Source organism: Ctenopharyngodon idella, chromosome 2, assembly GCF_019924925.1.
Source record: "Ctenopharyngodon idella isolate HZGC_01 chromosome 2, HZGC01, whole genome shotgun sequence".
NCBI lineage: Eukaryota > Metazoa > Chordata > Actinopteri > Cypriniformes > Xenocyprididae > Ctenopharyngodon > Ctenopharyngodon idella.
In genome coordinates this window covers 33,583,566-33,602,985 of record NC_067221.1, presented here as the reverse complement: position 1 = coordinate 33,602,985, position 19,420 = coordinate 33,583,566, and the positions used below count along the sequence as shown (strand labels likewise).

Below are 19,420 nucleotides of genomic sequence, written 5' to 3'. Positions count from 1 at the left end.
TGCTTTGCGAACGTGAACATTATCATCTCAAAGCCATGAGAGAGGGAGAAAGATTGTTGAGAGAGAGCGAGAGAGAGAGATAAACAGAGAGGGATCCTTCAGAGAGAGAAGCTGAAAGACCCTTGAGAAAGAGAGAGAGGCTGGTCATTGTTCCATGCACACAGACACGTAAACTGCATTTAAACTATCAATCAATTATGATTTTTTTGGAACAGATCGGATCTAAATGGCAGTAACAACTGACTGGGTCTGTACGATTTGGTCCATATTACAAATATTTCGAAATTGCAATCTTCAATGCAATATGAGAAACATTTAACATCTCATATTGCTGCTTAGATATCTTAACTGAAAGAACAAAACGGCATAAAATCACACTGAAACAGCAGTTCTCATTTTCAGCAGGGTGTGCAAACTGCAAACTAGCAAGCAATGACTTCTGTATCCAAAGTCAGGTTTTGCCAAGGCTTTGCTGCCAACAGAAACTGTTAAGAATGTGCAAACTCAAGTTGAAATAATAATAATGATAATAATAATTAAAGCTGCAAGCAGCATTTATCGGGGTTCAAGCGTATTAAGACCTTTATGCCATCTATGGTGTTAGGGTCTAGGCCGACACAAAAGCATTTAAGATTTATAAGCTTTTGGGTACATTTGGAGATAGCCGTTTTCCTAATGATCCTGTTATGGCTATCCAAATGGTAAAGTTCAACAGTTTTTGATAATTATTGACCTAAAAAAAATCTAGAAAATTGTACTGCAGTGGTTTTGAGGTTGAGTGAAATACCTAGGACCTTAAGGCAAAGTTATGGAGAATGAGGAGATTCAACATATGCTATGAATATTGTTTAGTGTGATACGTAGCGCCACCCGGTGGCTGATTTCTTTCATACTTCACACAGACCGCTAAAGTCAAGAGTCAAACAGGCCCACCAAGTTTGTTTTGATCGGCCTCCATTAACCTGGTTTAACAGGTTCTCAAATTTCATAGGCCAATGGCAGCCATGTTTTTTGAGAGACGCGAAGGTCCTCATAGACATTCATGGCACCTTCGACCAAGACACTGCATGCCAAGTTTCAGATCAATCGGACTAATGACTGTGTAGTTAGAGCCGTTTTAATGTTTTTTTTTCCCCGTTATAGCGCCACCAAGTGGACATTCTCCTTATTTTAGCGGAGATCAGTGTTAGCTGTAGCTGACAAAAGTTTTTTATTAATATAACGATAACTATATTAGCGCCCAAACCAGCACACAATATTTTTCTGTTTATTTTAAGTGCACGCTGCAGTTCTGTCGGCTGCTACTTTAAATGCTTGAGCTCTTTAAAGCAGGATGGATTCTGATTGGCTGTCAATGTATTTATCATTCATTAACTGGAAAATCATTCTGAAAGTCATTCCAACTATATCCTTACTCTGTGTCATTGTTATAGATGTGGTGTGGACTCTGCTATTCTTTTACATTTAGAATGATTTTTAGAACTATATCTTTATACGAAATTTGTCAACCACTAGATATTTAGGACGAGTGACATTTCTGTGCTGCGTGGTCACGAAAGCTTATCATTTGCATGTGAAAACTATATAATGTTAATGCATCTGTGTGTATTTGTGCAAGCTCTCTGGAGTGTCAAAGGTTTCTATTTACAACAGGGTTTTTTTGCAGCGTTGACCATTGTAGCCAATCATGGACATATCTGTTGAGCATGTGAACATAATGGTCAATCAGATGTGTTTAAGTTGCTCTGAATCCACTTAACACTGCTGAAAAATGGAGTTTGTCTAGAGTCAGCTCTTAGAGTTCAGTCAAAGCACGCTCGTGAATCCTTTCATTATAAAAAAACATTCATTTTTGCAGTGTTGTCAGATTAATTGATTATAGTGGGAGTTTTCGCTAAGTCAGTAAGGTGATGGTGCTGACCTATGGTATCAATTTAGGACCGATACTAGGGTATTAGATTCTGGTATTGTACCGAAGCCAAAATTTTGGTATCAAGCCAACCCTACTGCTCATAGAGCGTGCAAGCACTGAACCAAGTTCTTTTGCTGCCTAAATGGGCTTAAACAGTTAAATACACATACTTACACATACTAGATACATGTCTTAAGTTAATTTAAACAGTTGAGAAAGAAAATGCATGTGTAACAGTATATTGCATCCATGCATTCGGTCTTAAAGTGACAGCTGCCTATTAAATAGGGCTGGGCGATATGGCTGAAAACTGTATCATGATATCAGTGCTTCATATCGGTCGATATCGATAATTATTGATAATTTTTTCTGACCCATTTAAAATAAGGACCAGGAGAAAAATATATTACATTTAAACATTTTTATTTTAAACTTAACCTTCCTCTGATCATAATCCCCTCAGTTATTAAGACAGAAATGCCAACAACCATGGAAAACTCAAATAATTAAAATGTTGTGCGGTGTTGCAGCTACAGATGTTGCTGGTTGAATACGGCTGTGCTCCAAAGGGTGAGCGCGGCTAAGGTGGTACATCAAGTTCGTGGTATTACCAGTCTTGCATAATTTGCAGACGACATTGGTCTGACTACGGTCAGACTTATAATATCCAAAAAACTGCCATACTGGCGAGCTGACTTTTCCTCTTTTATTTACAATTTCCTCGCTCGCTGCGGCACACATTTTCTGCTTATCAGTTGCCGGTTACTGAAGAGGAATCCAGCAGACCAGCACGAGACAACGATATGGCGCAACCAAACTTGATACTGTTACATGATTGGCTGTTAGCGTGTCACTCCCTACGTTGCTAGGTTACCAGAGAGTGAGTGCCTTTGTTAATGCAACCAAACTTGCTTCGCAACCTCTGTTTTCTTCCGACGAAGAATAAAAAAAATATCGAACGTTTTATCGAACACATTTTTTATTGATATCGATCACGTGTATCATCGCGATACATATCGTTATCGTTTTATCGCCCAGCCCTACTATTAAACCTTGTGTCATCTGTGTCACTAACATTAATCAATCAACTAAAAAGAGAAAATCTCTCAATGCTCTTGACTGAATCAATTTTGTCTCGTTTTAATAAGATTAAATGTATATTTAATTTACACAGTGAAGATATGCAGTGTTTTTTTATTTCAATGCTATCAAAAATTGATGATATAAAAAGCAAAAATAACAATATTGTGATATATATTGTTATCATGAAATAAAATTACTTCTATCTTGATATAAGATTTTGGTCATAACGCCCACCCCAGCCAGTAGTCTGAATGCAGCCTCATAGACCATTTACAGAATCACTTTCTCTCCTTTTTTCTCTCTCATCCCATGTCAAGGATAAAGGGCTTGTCTTACAGGGTCCTGACTGCCCAGAAATAGACTGTGTGTGTGTCAGAGCAGAGAGGTTATCATACTCCCTCTGAGGGGTGTGGGAGTTGTTTGTACTTCAGTGGAGAGGTCACCCTACTCTCAGATTGTGTGTGTGTGTGTGTGTGTGTGTGTGTGTGTGTGTGTGTGTGTGTGTGTGTGTGTGTGTGTTGTACTTCTCTTCTGAGTGCAGAGCGTCAGCAGCAATAACCCTTAGGGGTGTCTAGTCTACTGCGTCAAACTACACATTATGCAATCTGATCAAACAATGCAACACTAAACTGTATCACAAATGACAAACTAAATGGCACACAAAACTATATTTCACGCAAAATTAAATGTTATAAACTACAATGTCATAAACATCAAACAAAACAGCAGTCAATAGCAATAATGTAAACACCACCAAAACACCAGAGAAAAAATATGGCTAATTAAACAATGCCAAAAACCCACCAAACTAAACCACCAACACCATTTCCAACTAAACAATACCAAAGCAACAACAAAAAAAAAAATCACAAATGTTGGTAACACTACAAGGTCTCATTTGATAACATTAGTTAATGCATGAAATAACATGAACTAACAATGAATGAATAAACTATTTTACAGCATTTATTAACATTTGGTAATATTAGTTCACAGTGCATTAACTAATAATGTTAACAGATAAAATTTTTATCTTGAAAATATATCAGTAAAAACTTAAAAATGCTATAGAAGTATTGTTCATTGTTAGTTCATGTTAACTAATCTAGTTAACTAATCACGTTAACCTTATCACGTTACCCAAATGTTACAACAAACAACAGCAAAATAATCAACCCCCCCACCACCAAAAAAACACTGATCGAAGTCTTGCAAACTAATTAACACCAAAACGTACACAAATGGCACGCAAAACTACATACTATGCTAAACTAAACATCACAAACTAAACAATGTCACAAACACCAAACGAATAACAATAAAGTAAACAATACCAAAACATTAGAACTGTACAATATGGCAACTTACTGTGTGCAATGGTAGAAATGTCTCAAATAAACATACGTTAGAGTTTGCTTATACTGTTTAGCATTAGATATATTTGCATGGCTAACAGTGTGAAGGACTACTTTATGTTATTTACACACGATGGGAGTGACTGTGACATTAAACACTGATGAGCACGTCTCAGCAGCTCAGTTGAACAAACTCCATCTCTGCATAAGTTTGAGCTGTTTATAACGTTCATCTGGGAGTGCAATGTGCGCCATTTCACCAGATTTGTAACGTAAATCATTTATAAACCTACACCAACATAGGAGAATACATCAATATGTTTCCAAATATGCACATTGTTATTCAACGAGATTTCAAAATAAAAGTTTAAACCCTAGATCTTTGATGTTGATGTAAGAAATTACAGTGGCTGTAGCATTTCTATCGTAAAGAAGTGGCCAAATATTAAAGATTAAGTGGACATTTGAATTAAATGTTTGGCCAATAAACAAGGATTTGATCATGCTGTAAAGTGTAACAACAACAATCAGCAGGCCGTTGGCACCCTCTGCAGGCATTTGTTATAATACATAATGTACTGGGTTGATTAGTTTATATTATGTATTCTACATTATGTATTTTAACAGTGTTGTTCAATAAAACCAAATAATTACTTGCTTTTGATACTTTATTTGAACCCATTATTATTTTCTTATTGTTATTATATATGTATTTTAAGTCATTTGAAAGGCTTTTGTTCACTTAGTCTATTACCACACAAAAAAATTATCAAATTACTCATCAAAATAACCGTTAGTGACAGCCCTAGATTAGTTAAAACATTGTTAAAATGCATGGCATTGTTTTGAATTTTGTGATTTCAGTCAAATAGAAAAAAATACTATTCTTCCGTTCATATCTTTTGTCAATGAAGAGTTCTTAAAAATAGTGTTAAAATATCGTTGTTTCATTCTCGTGAGCCCAATATCACGTATCATCTCATCTCGTGAGCTAAGTGTATCGTCACACCCTTAGAATTCAAACTGTACACATAATTTTATCATCATTTATGAATTTGACATCGCAAAAACATTGCGCAAAAACAAATTAAGCATCATCAAAGTCTCACGAACACCAGAAAATTACATACAATATGGCAAATTATTAAACAATAATTAAAAAACATGCCAAACTGAAACTAAACAATACCAAAGCAATCTTGCAAGCTACTTCACAACAACATCAACAACACAATATCAATATCAAAGTCGTCATAAAAAAAAAATAAAAATAAAATTCTATTGTTAATGGAATATTGTAGTCAGTGTTTATTATCAATGATTTATCCATGCACATCATTACTTTTTAAATTCATGTGTCCTCCTAAACTTCCCCTCCCTCTACATCTCTTCTCTTCTTTGATGATGTGTTTATTGGTGTGAGGGCGGATCAATAACCTGTCACTCACATGAGATCACAGCAATAGCAAACCACAACCATCCAATTAATTCCCAATGGACAAAATCAAGTACACCCCCCAGGAGACTCTCATAAGCTTTTCAGAAACACTAAAATCATAGACGTCCAAATACATTATGTAAGATGTCCGTCTTGGACCCTGCTGAGTAGGATTTTGTGCTGTCACTAAATCACATGCCAGTGCCACCTGCTGACAAGGTCTATGGCATCAGAGCCAACACCTCAACAGAGTGAGACGCGAGTCACTGTCCTGCATGGGATCATGGGTAAAACAAACTGCAATGCCAATGACCGTGGGAACCCTGGGAATACCATGATACTGAATGATTCACATATTCATGTAGCTTGGTATTTAGGGTACTTAAGAGAACCAAAACCATTGTGATACCATAGCAATTTTTAGTTATTTTCTGTTAATGCAGAAGCAGCACTGAAGAGCTGAGATCAGCAGAACCCCAGTAATGACACTGAATCATTCTCACATACACACTGCAGCAGCAGCAGAACATTTGCAGCATAAACCGTCTTAAGTTAATGACAGAGGGTCGAGGCTGTGACCGGCGCGGGTTCGGGTTCTTACCAGCAGGCATTCCTCCACTCGGTTCCGTCCAACCCGCGTCCGAAGCACTGCGTCTGGATCAGATCAGCTTGGAAGGGGGGTTGGGTTCGACATATGGATCAGAACACGGCTGGATCACAAACATACAAACACACACACGTACAAACATACGGATTAAACGAATCCGATCAGAACCCGTCAACAATATCTACCTTAAACTGACGGCTATGAGCACACATTATCAAACATGGCGGTACTGTGTCTGTGTTGTTAAGAATTAAAGAAGTAAAGAAAGAGAGTTTTGTGTGAATACCTGTAGATGCAGATTAAGCGCAACACATCCGCGTTTCCTGCTTTACATTCCGCGTGACGTCGGGACACGCCAACACGGAAGTGATAGTCGAGAGCGGAGAGGAGAAGAGGAGAGGAGAGCGCGCGCAGCGCACGCGTCGAGTTTGAAAAAAAAAAAAAAAAAACATACACAACACAACACACGCTGCAGGGATTCATAAAGTGGAACAGGTGGGTAGAAAAGAAAAGTTGTTTTATTTTATTTAATTATAAAAACAAGTCTCTGGAAATGTGTGTGAATTTTATCTGCTCCCCTATCCAGCTTCTAAAATTAATAAACAGGGCAATCTCATTTGCCTTTAATTCAGGTTAATGAACTGCTCAGATATGTGTGTTTGTGTGTGTGTGTGTGTGTGTGTGTGTGTGAGGGGTGGTGAATAAAAAGTAATTAAAAGTTCTATTACCTCTCAGTTTTTTACATGGCATGTGACCAGAATATTTTCACTCTCAAGCTCTTCTTGAAGGAATAGTTCATCCTTCTTTCATCATTTAGGCTACTCATTAATGAATAATGACTTTGTTTGTTGTATGGCCCTTTAAGAGATTTTTTTAATTCTCCTCCATGCAAGTACAATAAATGGGACCTTTCAAACTGCAAAAAGGACACAAAAGCACCATAGAAGCATCATAAATATGGTTTAGCCCAGGGTTTTCAATCTTTTAGATGCCACGGACCTTCAAATATGACCATTCTTGTGCGAGGGAACCCCATCCTAAAATGTAAAGTCAGTTATATATTTTCATGTATAAAGACGAATTTATAATTAATATTTTAAATATGTGTGAAATATTATTTGGAAATGTTACAACTTTTTTTGTTACATTATGTTTTTTTCTACTTACTATAGTACTGTATGGTTGAATTTATCATTTATTTCTTTATTTTAATCAAATTATTTATTCATTCATTTTAATTATTTTTTACTTTTTTTATTATTATTATTTATTTAGTTAATTCTTTTTTTCTTTCTAAACTTTTCCATGGTTCTTCTGGTATACCTTGCAACCCAGTTTTGCTAATATTCCAAGTAAAGATTTCAAGATTAGATAGATTTGTGTGAGAAACAGATCGAAATTTAATTCATTATTCACAAAATAAATCTTTACATGCATACTTGAGCTTCCCTTGGTCTGTTTATGTGAGTTTATGACAGAAGCTGATTCATGAACCAATCAATTTTTGAGTCAGATCTTTTCAATGAATCATTCAATCAGGTTTATAAAACCGCTCTCACTAATTTGTTCACAAATTTGACTGATCCGGTTCTCAAGTTCAACTTAATGAAAGATTATCAGTGAATAACTTTTAAAATTGTTTTTTTTTTTTTTTTTGTGCAAAGCTGAATGGTTTCAGAAAATTTGGAATATAGTCATATGGGCCACTTTTATAAGGCTTTTGTGTGCTTTTTGAACCTTGAAAGCTTTGGTTTGATTCATTGTAACTGAATGGAAAAAAGTACAACATGCCTACATAATTCAAGTTTTCATAATTTCTCTTTTTGTGTTCCACAGAAGAACAAATGTGTAATATAGGTTTGAAATAACATGATATGTAGTAAATGATAACAATTTTAATTATTTAGTGAACGGTTTCTTTAATATGCAAACCTGTGGCCTGACCTGTTAAAACTTCAGAGCACATATACCCAGTTACAACAATCCCCTTCAGTGTGGAAAACCCTTTGCAATAATTTAAGGGTATTACTGATGGATTGGGGGTTTGTTGCAACTGGCTGGTGATGTTTTTGTTGTTACAAAAGCCTGCCATTTCATTACGACAGAATCCGATCATTTACAGTGGTCATAATGTATAATAATACAAAGCTCAGTAATGTCTGCCTGTGTCAGACCTGCTGTGTATAACTGGATTATATTAGGATAAGCTGAAGCCATCCAGTCAAACAGCCAAAGCTATGAGGACCTGTGTGTGTGTGTGTGTGTGAGAGAGAGAGAGAGAGAGAGAGAGAGAGAATACACAGTATTAAGATAAAGACCTTTGCTTTACAGGAATTATGCGTGATTAAGCTCCATTTTATCCAAGCATCTGTTAAAACACTGAAAACACATCTCAATCACTCACTCATGCACACATACAATTCTCTGTAACTAAATGCTTTGACATTGTATTATGGCTCAAATGTTAAACACTGTGCTAAAGGATACTGCAATGCTGTTACACAAATACATGGCTGAGATCCAGATGCAAACATTTGCATAATAATTACTGAAATGCTGGCCAAATAATCCTATTTCACCAATAATCTCCATCAAATCTGTGTGATGTGATTTCTCTCTGTGGTCACACACCCACACACACATTTTCTGCCTCATTGATATTGGTGGTTTAATGAAGCATGAAAGTTTGGGCAGTTTGATTGATTGAGTAATGCTGTAGCTGTGTGCAGCTGGTATTGCCAGTCAATCAGTAAAGTGTCATAGTTATTTGAATATTGAATGCACACACATGCATTGCGGTGATTGCGTCTTAAACACTTTCCTTTGCATATATGCATGGTAACCTAAAATCATAATTTTAACTAATTTTAGTTAATGGATATATTATTTGTCAGCTACCCACATGCAGACAAACCTACACATACTCATGCTTATTCTCTTAATCAAACTGAAGACAGTAATTTAATACACTTGAAATCATGTGAAGCTCAAACCTAATTGTGTACATTTCAAACTTTTACATCGGGACTTCCAGTGTGGAAATATATATGGAAATGTTTTCTTGATTTGATAACTTGCATATTATTTCTTTGATTGGAGAACTTGTTTGCAGAGCTAATTTAGGGTTTAGAGCTGAGTTTAAAATTACCTGAATAGTATGTTAGTATGTTTTAGTACTACTAACTGAATATTCAGGAGAGAGGTAAGGTTGTAATAGTTTATTAAAAACAAAAACAACAACAATCTGTTGATATTTACTCACCTGGGCCTCGCACTATGATGGTAGCTGAAAAAACTCAGGGTTATGGGATTAGTTTTGAGTTGACAAAACTAAACCATCCCAGGCTTTGCTGGTACCATGACGCTAATCATCAACTTTCTCTGTCAACTCAGGCTTTAATCCTGAGTTCAAGGAGCACAATACAGTGCACAATATGACATCAGTATAGTGAACAGCCAATCACATGCCTTGAAACACAGAGAAACTTCTTCTTGCAAGACGATTCTGCCAAAGATTAAGAGATTGAAGAATATGAAGTATATAAATGCATTTACACAGCAAGAAGAAAATATCTTGTTATATGAGTGCAAGTGAAACTTGTGAAGTTAGTTTATATATTTGATAATATGTACAGACGCTCGAACATGTAAGCTCACATCTATCGATTCCAAATCTTATTTATATTAATTTAAAATGAATGCTTAATAATAATTGTTAAACTAAAATTGCTCATATGTAATGGGTTAGGGGTATAATAATTATATACATAATATATAAATCTTTTAAAATAATTTATATTAAATAATAAATAATCATCGTTTAAAGCAGTGGTCTCAAACTCAGTTCCTGGAGGGCCACAGCCCTGCAGAGTTTAGCTCCAACCAGCTCCAACTCACACTTAGAAGTTTCTAGTAATCCTGAAGACCTTGATTAGCTGGATCAGGTGTGTTTGATTAGAGTTGGAGCAAACCTGTGCAGAGCTGTGGCCCTTCAGCAATTGAGTTTGAGACCAGTGGCTTAAAGGATTAGTTCACTTTAAAATGAAAATTACCCCAAACTTTACTCACCCTCAAGCCATCCTAGGTGTATATGACTTTATTCTTTCTGATGAACAAAATCTGAGTTATATTAATAAATATCCTGATGCGTCCAAGCTTTATAATGGCAGTGAACGGGGGCAACGAGTATTAAGCTCAAGAAAGTGCATCCATCCATCATAAACGTACTCCACATGGCTCCGGGGGGGTTAATAAAGGCCTTCTGAAGCGAAGCAATGCGTTTGTGTAAGAAAAATATCCATATTTAACATGTTATGAAGTAAAATATCTAGCTTCCACCAGACCGCCTTCTGTATTCAACTTAGGTAAGTGTAATTCCTCTCACAGTTCAAAACGCGTGACGTCCTACACCTTCCGTATTCAGCTTACGAAAAAAGCGTAACTGACATTGCGTCTTTTTTCGTAAGTTAAATGCAGAAGGCGGTCTGGCAGAAGCTAGATATTTAACTTTATAACTTGTTAAATATGGATATTTTTCTTACACAAATACATTGCTTCATTTCAGAATGCATTTTTTAACCCTTTCACACGTAAGTTTAAAATATTCTGGCCCAGCGTGAGTTTTTCAAGGCGACCGTTATTTAGAACGTACCACTTTATTGTTTCCATGGTGACGCATCATCGCTTGTCACACTGCAGCGCTGTATGACTGCTGATCTGCTTTTATTTCATTTTTCCTTTTTTATTCAAAATATTCATAGATTTGTTAACCATAGCATAAAATATCTGATATTCCGATTGTCAAGTATGTGCAAGTGGATGTGTTTTGCTGTTTAAACACCTTAATAACGATCGCGTTAGTTGAGCTATATGCGCAATGGGCGCCGCCATGTTAGTTTGCGCCGCGCAGAGAATTGGATCTGTTGGATTTACAACATGTGAATTCATCCACTTCTCCCGAAATACATGAAAGTAAGTGAACTGGGTAAGAATAGAGTAAACTTTAAAGTTACTTACACAATGTGTACCTGATATGAATAAAACGTGTCATCTAATTATAATGGAAAGGATTGTTATTGCCGTTTCTATAGACATTAGTGTGTATTTTACAAACTAAATGTATTGTTTTGCTAGTACTCATGTGTATTTAAATGTCTGAAACCTAAAATAAACATTATGTGGTTGAAAACACTGCATATTTGTGATATGAAAAGCGCTGATTTTTTAATATAACTCCAATTGTGTTCATCAGAAAGAAGAAAGTCATGTATACCTATGGCTTGAGGGTGAGTATATCATGAGGTAATTTTAATTTTAAAGTGAACTAATCCTTTAAAGCAGGCGATTTTGTCTTTAAAAATCTTTTAGTAATGACCTTTAATTTGGAGCAAGAGAAACTGGGGGAGTGATTTTATTGCATCAGACGTGTCACTTTGCTCACAGCTGATTGGCCCAATTTCAGTTTGAGTTTTCTCTCAACCCAGAACATAACCTGCCCTGAAGCAGGTTAGCGGTGGAGCTTAAGTTACTATGGCAATGAACACCGCTAAAAGCCGAGCCACTGTCATGGTGCTGTGATAGAAATATTTTATGTCAACATGAAATGTACAGAAAATGCAGACTAAGGATGCTCAGTTCAAAGACCAGTCATATGATTAGCTTAGATCATTACAAACCAATCACCAAAACAAATCACAGTGAAGAAGACATTGATTTTTACTCAACTGTAAGACTTAAATCTGCATGTATCTTTCTATTCAGAGAGACTCGCTCGGATGTTTTGACCAGTGATCTCCCGACCGTAAATAAAACTTCATTTCTACAAAGAGAAACTTGGAAGTCGTGTCAGGTATATGCTGCGCAGCTAAGAAATAGAAGATCCTACACTCAAAAGACAACAAATGTAACAGCCAAAGTGTGATTGAGGTAGTGATAGTAGCTTCTTGACGGGACGCCGACACCATACTTCAGGGAAGTATAGTATTGTATTGTATTCTAAGTATTCAAGAATTCAGAGAATTACCTCGAGATACTGTAGTATTATATTAACAACTAGGAGTTGTTTAAATTGTCAGTGGTGAAGTCAGATTTGTATTGAGAATTTCCACGACAGTGCCTAATACCCAGGATTGGCGCAAACTAAACTGAAACATACCTAGCTATCCACCCAAACCAGGTTCATGGTATGATTTTCTTTCTTATCTGAAAACAAAAGTAGATATTGTGGAGAATGTTCAGGAATGTCATTTGCATTTTCAGTGTTTAACAACTTCAATTTTGGTTTGTTTTATGGTATGGCTTCAGAAATTTGGAATGTTTTGCACAAGTGATACTTGCGCAGACTACTTTTTTGGTACTTTCTTCATTCTTTTGTTGTCTATGGAAGAAGTAATGTTTGGAACAACTTGAGGATGTGTAAATGATGACAGAATTTTCATTTTGGGACTAGCAATGCATATTTTATGTGACATGATATATATTATATGCTGTTATTTTCCATTAAGATTGATGTTATTATATAAAATTAAAATAAAATTAAGATTCTGTAAAATATAGAAAACATGCAGATTTAATTTTTCAATTCATACCTAACCTATAAAATGAGTCAATCTGAAGTACAGTTCACCCATTATTTACGTACTTACACGACATGTCCACCTTTAAGGTTTTCCATTTTTCCACCTACAAGCTTCACACCGAGCTTCAGATCAATGTTGACCCATAGAACAACTATTTGTGTGTCAGAAAAACAGAGACAGTTTGATTTTTTTCTCTCCAGAGGGGGTTTGACATTTTTCACAAACTCATTGCATTTGAACCCAATGTCTATTCAGTGGTCTTCAGTCAGAATTGATTTATGGATGGATTGCATAATAAACACGCATGATAAACCCAGACAAGATAAAGAAAAAAAACGGGACTCCTACACGATGATTCAAAATGACAGTGATTTTATATAAAAATAAAGCTGAATGACTGGGCATCTTATTTTTGTAAAATGCCAGAGAAGCGCCCACAAACATTATTATTGTGTGAGATCAGATCATTCTTTCAGAGCAGATTCCAAAAGAATGAAGATCATGAAGATCATGAAGGGCATGAAATGTTGCTGACTACAATATATTGAATTGAATGGGAATTTATGTAATATTTTTAGCTGTGTGCAACATAAAAATCTTTCTTATTATCATGCTATTTTTGAACTGCATTTCCATTTCTTTCATACTAACCATGGGATTCTACTATAGCCTGTTTAGGTTTATTTTCTTAGCAGATGCTTTCTCAGAAGGCTTAATAGAAAATGCATATATATATAAAGTGGCAACTACTAGGACAGGTAGCAAAGGATGCAAGTCAAGTGCTAAATTTAGACCCCCGGTGCCAGGAATAATAACAAGATCATGATGCAGGACAGACAGAACCTGTCAGGAAACGCTAGTCATTAAGAATGAGTCTTGTAATATAACTGTAGAGCAGCTCCGTGGGGGAGGACGAGCACTTTCGAGGTAGAGCTCTGGGGTGATGAGTAGGCAACCAGTCGGATGCATCAGAGCTGAATGCAGAGATCTTTTCTGAGATGAGGAGAGATAGAAAGGTGAAATGTAAAGCTGAGTGTTAGTTTAATGAACTGGAATGTGTAAAGATGCAGGATCAGTTTGAAATCAACCAAGAATACAGCGAATTGGATTTCTCAACTCGGCATTCTGAAATTGCCATTCATTGGTCAATTGATGCCTACGGTTGCTGTTTTGACATCCTTGTAATGTTATTATTGTCTAATGCAGTGTACACCGATGAGCCGAAACATTATGTCCTTGTGCGTAATATGCTTTTGGTCCTCCGTGTGCTGCAAAAACAGCGCCGACCCGCAATGGATGCTACCCTGAAGGTGTCCTGTGGTATCTGGCACCAAGACGTTAGCAACAGGTCCTTCAAGTCCTGTAGGTTGCGAGGTGGAGCCGCTGTGGATCGAACTTGTTGGTCCAGCACATCCCACAGATGCTCAATTGGATTGAGATCTGGTGAATTTGGAGGCCGAGGCAACACCTTGAACTCTTCATCATGTTACTCAAACCATTCTTGAACAATGCGTCACAGGGTGCATTATCCTGCTAAAAGAGGCCAATTCCGTCAGGAAACACCATCGTCATGAAGGGATGTACCTGGTTGTAACAATGTTTAAGTAGGTAGCACATGTCAAATTTACATCCACATGAATGGCTTGACCCAGGGTTTTCCAGTAGAACATTGCCCAGAGCATCACACTCCCTCCACCGGCTTGTCGTCAACCCACAGTGCATCCTGGTGCCATCACTTTTCACCAGGTAAATGGCACACACTTACACAGCCATCCGGAAAATGGACCACGTTTGGTAAATTTTCACCACTGCTGACCGGGAGCAACACATAAGCCTTGCCGTTTCAGAGATACTCTGGCCCAATCACTTTGCCATAACATTTTGGCCCTTGTCAAAGTTGCTCAGATCTTTATTCCTGCCCGTTTGTCCTGCATGCAACATGTTGATTATTAGACATGACTGTTTGCTTACCATCGAATCTACCCAGACCTTAATATGTGGACTTGTTAGGAGATGATCAACAATATTTTCTTAACCTGTGACTGGTCATAATGTTTTGGCTCATCAGTGTAAAGTGTGTATGTGCTCTTAGTACAACAGTAAGAGTTAATTCTGCCATCTCATTAATTTATTTGCCATGATCATTCTGAAAGTTGTCATGCTTTTAAAGTCAGAATACTTCTTGTGCAGAATACTTTGGTGTGTGCTGCACACAGAATGATTGCCTTCGTAATCTTTCATTGAAATGTCAAAAGAAATTTGATTGAGATGGCCAATCAATGGCCAATCAAATCAAAGAAGGCGGGCCTTACTGTTCACAAAAGACGGGTGCATGAATTCCAACAATGTTACGCTTCAGTTTTAACAGCGGAAGATTGCATGATAAGATGTAATAGCTAAACATTTAATATTTGACAAATGTTTCACAATAGAAATGTTAAATGACTGACAGTAATATCCAGTAATGCCAACTAGCTACTCAACTTTTTTTTTAATAAAATCTAACAATTTTAAATTGAAAATATGCTATAGTTTGCATGATGCATGCGATTCATAACTGAATGTGTCAAGAAAAGGAACGTTTTGCATTTTCAACCCCCATCACCCTCACCCAAAAAAACAACCTTTGGTCCACCCCAGTGTTCAAGAAATGGTTACGGCCTTGTATTGTGGAAGTATTTTATAAACGAAGTTTCATGTTCACTTTAAGGAAATTTAAGTTTTGTTATTCAGTGTTTGAGACTGTGAGATCTAAAACCATCAATTTAATAATTCAAGTATAATCCTTAATATTTAATTTGACACAATTAAGGTTTAAACAACATTGTATTAGATTAATATTGTCTCTGGAAGTGGTGAGATGTTGTGTGCAATATTACCAACACATGACTGAAACTGCTTTATAAAAATGTTATGAGATATAACATTCATTTCTTATGTGAAATACAAATGGAGTAGTGTTTCTTTCATACAATGAATTAAAAAATCACAGGCCCACTGAATCCCGAGTTGTAAGCTTCAGTAAAAATAACTGTTCTATTTTGAATGATTAAAAAAAACATATGCAATTAACTTGAGCCGACAAAAAAGGAATTAGCATCTGCCTGTGTTCCGCTGTGTGAAAAGTGAGGGATTTATCTGGGGGGTTTTTTTTCACACTGTGCAAAATGCTATGAGACTGAGATGTGGTTTTCCTAAAACATTATTACTGTTAATCATATTTCATGCTAATGGAAAAAGATTTTGAACCTTATTAAGAAGGGAACAACTGTATAGGTTTTGTGCAGCCTTGAATAAAATAAGCTAAAATGCTTCTCATTTCAAAAGTACTTGGACACTCTGAGCGAACATGAATATTTCAGTAATAGTTAGACTGCAGTAGAGAGAACAGGTGAAGGTCGGTCATTTTACTTTACCTTAAAGAAAAAAATTGACAAAAGTGTGCTATTCAGACTTTTTTTTTCTCTTCTGCAATAGGACAGTTGTCACATTTGACTTTGACATTTGATTTGATTTTGACATGAGTATAATTTACAACCTTATGCTGTATTTTTCAGGATGTTATACGTTTCCATAAAATAAAAGGGCCTTACATGTGAGGTAATGCAGGTACATGAATGTGAATGTGATACATTTGCCCCTCTGTTCTTTCATCCTTTTGTTTAAAACTGCAGTGTGTAATTTAACCAATCCGAATTGCAAAAATAATGTTTCAAACAGGTTTCCCAAAGTCTGTTTTTTTTTTTAATACAATAGGTGCAACTGAAACTGAATCCAGGACATGGAAACTGAAGATCAAGATACCCTCCAGAATATTTCCTCATATCCCAATAGTAAGACTTCTTTTTCAGATCAATTGTTATTTGCTATTATTACATACCTTTTTTGCGTCAAATCAACAGTAACCACAATTAAAATGCTGCATTACCTATAACTCTAAAACAATGTCCAAATAACTATTTGGCGTTTGATAACATTTTTCCCACCCTCACAGCCTAGATGCTGTCCGTCAAAAGAAAAAGTCATTACTGAAGCAGAGCATGTCAGTATAGATGATTTTAAACAGATTTTTCAAAAGGACTATTCTTTCTTTATTTAAAATCTTTAATAAGGGTCAAAAATGCTGCATGTTTGTGCATGTTAAAGAAAGTACATTAGGGTAAATTTTGATTTTATGGAAGTTATACAGTAGCTTTAATATTTTATTAGATTTAATATAGTCTAATATACATTTAAATATAAACCATTAAAATATTAAACAATTTGATATACAGTTGCAAGAAAAAGTATGTGAACCACTTGCAGAATCTGTGAAAATGCAAAATTCTAAGTAATAATAGCCAGGTAACGTCCAGGTATTAAGAATCAATGGTTCACATACTTATGAATGGGGATATTTTAATAAATTCAGCTATTTTTTTTGTCTTGTGGATTATATGTAAACATCTTTTATGTAAAATATCTTACTCAGGACAGTACAAAATAAAAAATAACATGCATTTTGTATTATCTCCCTTATTTTGTTAAAATTATTAACATTTTCACAGATTCTGCAAGTGGTTCACATACTTTTTCTTGCAACTGTATAACATATCAACATACACAACAGTACTGTTCAAAATATGGGGTCAGCAAGATTTTTTGAGAGAGAGAAATAAATAATTGTATTAAATACTTTTAATAAATTGATCAACTAAATTGATGACAGTAAAGCCTTTTACATTGTTACAAAAAAAAAAAATATTTAAAGGGATAGCCATCATTTACCCATCCTCAATTTGTTCCAAACCTGTATGAATTTCTTTCTTCTGCTGAACACAAAAGAAGATATTTTGAAAAATGTCATTAACCAAACAATTGATGGACACCATTGACTTCCATAGTCATTTTTCTCCATACTATGGAAGTCAATGGGGCCCATCAACTGTTTGGTAACCCATATTCTTTAAAACATCCTCTTTTGTGTTCAGCAGAAGAAAGAAATTCATACAGGTTTCAACTTGAGGGTGAGTAAATGATGACAGAATTTTTATTTTTGGGTGAACTATATCCCTTTAAAATAATAAATGCTGTTCTTTTGAACTCTCTATTCATCAAAGAATCCTGAAAAAAAAGTATCATGGTTTCTACAAAAATATTAAGCAGCACAACTCTTTTCAACATTGATAATAATAAGAAATGTTTCTTGAGCGCCAAATCAGCATGATTTCTGAAGGGTCTAATGATGCTAAAAATTCAGCTTTGCCATCACAGGAATAAATTACATAATAAATAATATTTGAACGGTAGTGTACATTCAAATTTAAATCTTATTATATTCTTTTTCATTTTCACTTCCTTCTTTCGAGTAGTTCTGTTTAGATCTGCTGCAGGGTTATGAACAGAACAGATTTGATATGGAGGGTTTTCATTATTTATAGTTGTGTTAAGTGTACTCTCTCTCACTGCCACTGTCTCTTTCTCTCTCACACACAGAATGCTGGCTGCCTCTGAAAGGAAAATTCTTGTTGAAAAAGTTGAAAAAGGCTAAACGAAAGAGCAATGTTCATGGAAATGGAGCTATAAAAAGAGAAAGTGAAGCTATTAATTATGAAGCAGGTGAGAGAGACACAGAAACAGGTAGATATGTGTATTTAATTATAGGTCTGTGATTTTTTTTGATTTTTTTTTTTTTACTGTGATTTCCTGCTTGCGCCTTCCTACTTCTTCATGTCTCTCATAGTAACGGCAGAATGTGTGAACAGCGCTGGACTCTAGGGCTGAATTTGATGGATCACCCCCACAGTTCTGGAACCTAAAACATCAACAGCAGAATGGGCTGACAGGTGGCTGAATCCAACACACATTCACACACAACACACAAACAAACACATGCAAGCATGCACAAGACAGCATGGAAGCAGAAATGTGGGTGGGATTATGGGAACTTAAGTTTTAAACAACTATTCTTCCTCTTGGCTTCTTTTAGTTTCTCATTTATTTTGTGACCTTTAACCTTGTTGGAAATCAAAGAACAAATTAATCATGTTCAAATGTTTTACTTTCAATATTGTATAACTTGCTGTCTTATTCTCCTTAATGAAATTACTGACAAAACTGTTTTAACTTTTTTTTATCTTAACAATAATGAAGGCAAGACAAAAAATGCACATTATGACAATAATTAAATGATTTGAATTTAAAACAAGCTAATGATGCAAATATGACGAGAAAAAATAAAATGGCAAAATAATTAAAGGTGCAATGTGTACATTTTTAGGAGGATCTATTGACAGAAATGCAATATAATATAAATAACTATGTTTCCAGTGGTGTATAAAGACCTTACATAATGAACCATTATGTTTTTATTACCTTAGAATAAGCCATTTTTATCTACATACACTGCGGGTCCCCTTACATGTTAAGTCAACATTTTGCGCCGGCATGTTTCTACAGTAGCCCTAA

The 19,420-nt window shown here is 35.6% G+C and overlaps 1 protein-coding gene and 1 long non-coding RNA gene across 3 annotated transcripts in view; one reads left to right on the top strand and one right to left on the bottom strand.

The window, feature by feature from the left end:
• efr3a (EFR3 homolog A (S. cerevisiae)) overlaps positions 1-6,820 on the bottom strand; it is a 54,217-nt gene extending 47,397 nt beyond the window's left edge. For both annotated transcript variants that reach the window (XM_051862029.1, XM_051862036.1), the window contains exons 1-2: positions 6,682-6,820; positions 6,390-6,498 (exon numbers count right to left, since the gene is read on the bottom strand). In XM_051862029.1, the coding sequence (XP_051717989.1) occupies positions 6,390-6,399 (10 nt within the window). In that variant the 5' untranslated portion in view covers positions 6,400-6,498; positions 6,682-6,820. The remainder of the gene's footprint in view (positions 1-6,389; positions 6,499-6,681) is intronic.
• On the top strand, positions 6,775-19,125 carry LOC127495326 (uncharacterized). Its single transcript, XR_007925107.1, has 3 exons — positions 6,775-6,890; positions 16,730-16,806; positions 18,449-19,125. It is a non-coding gene; the product is annotated as an uncharacterized LOC127495326 (long non-coding RNA).
• Positions 19,126-19,420: the final 295 nt, after the last annotated feature.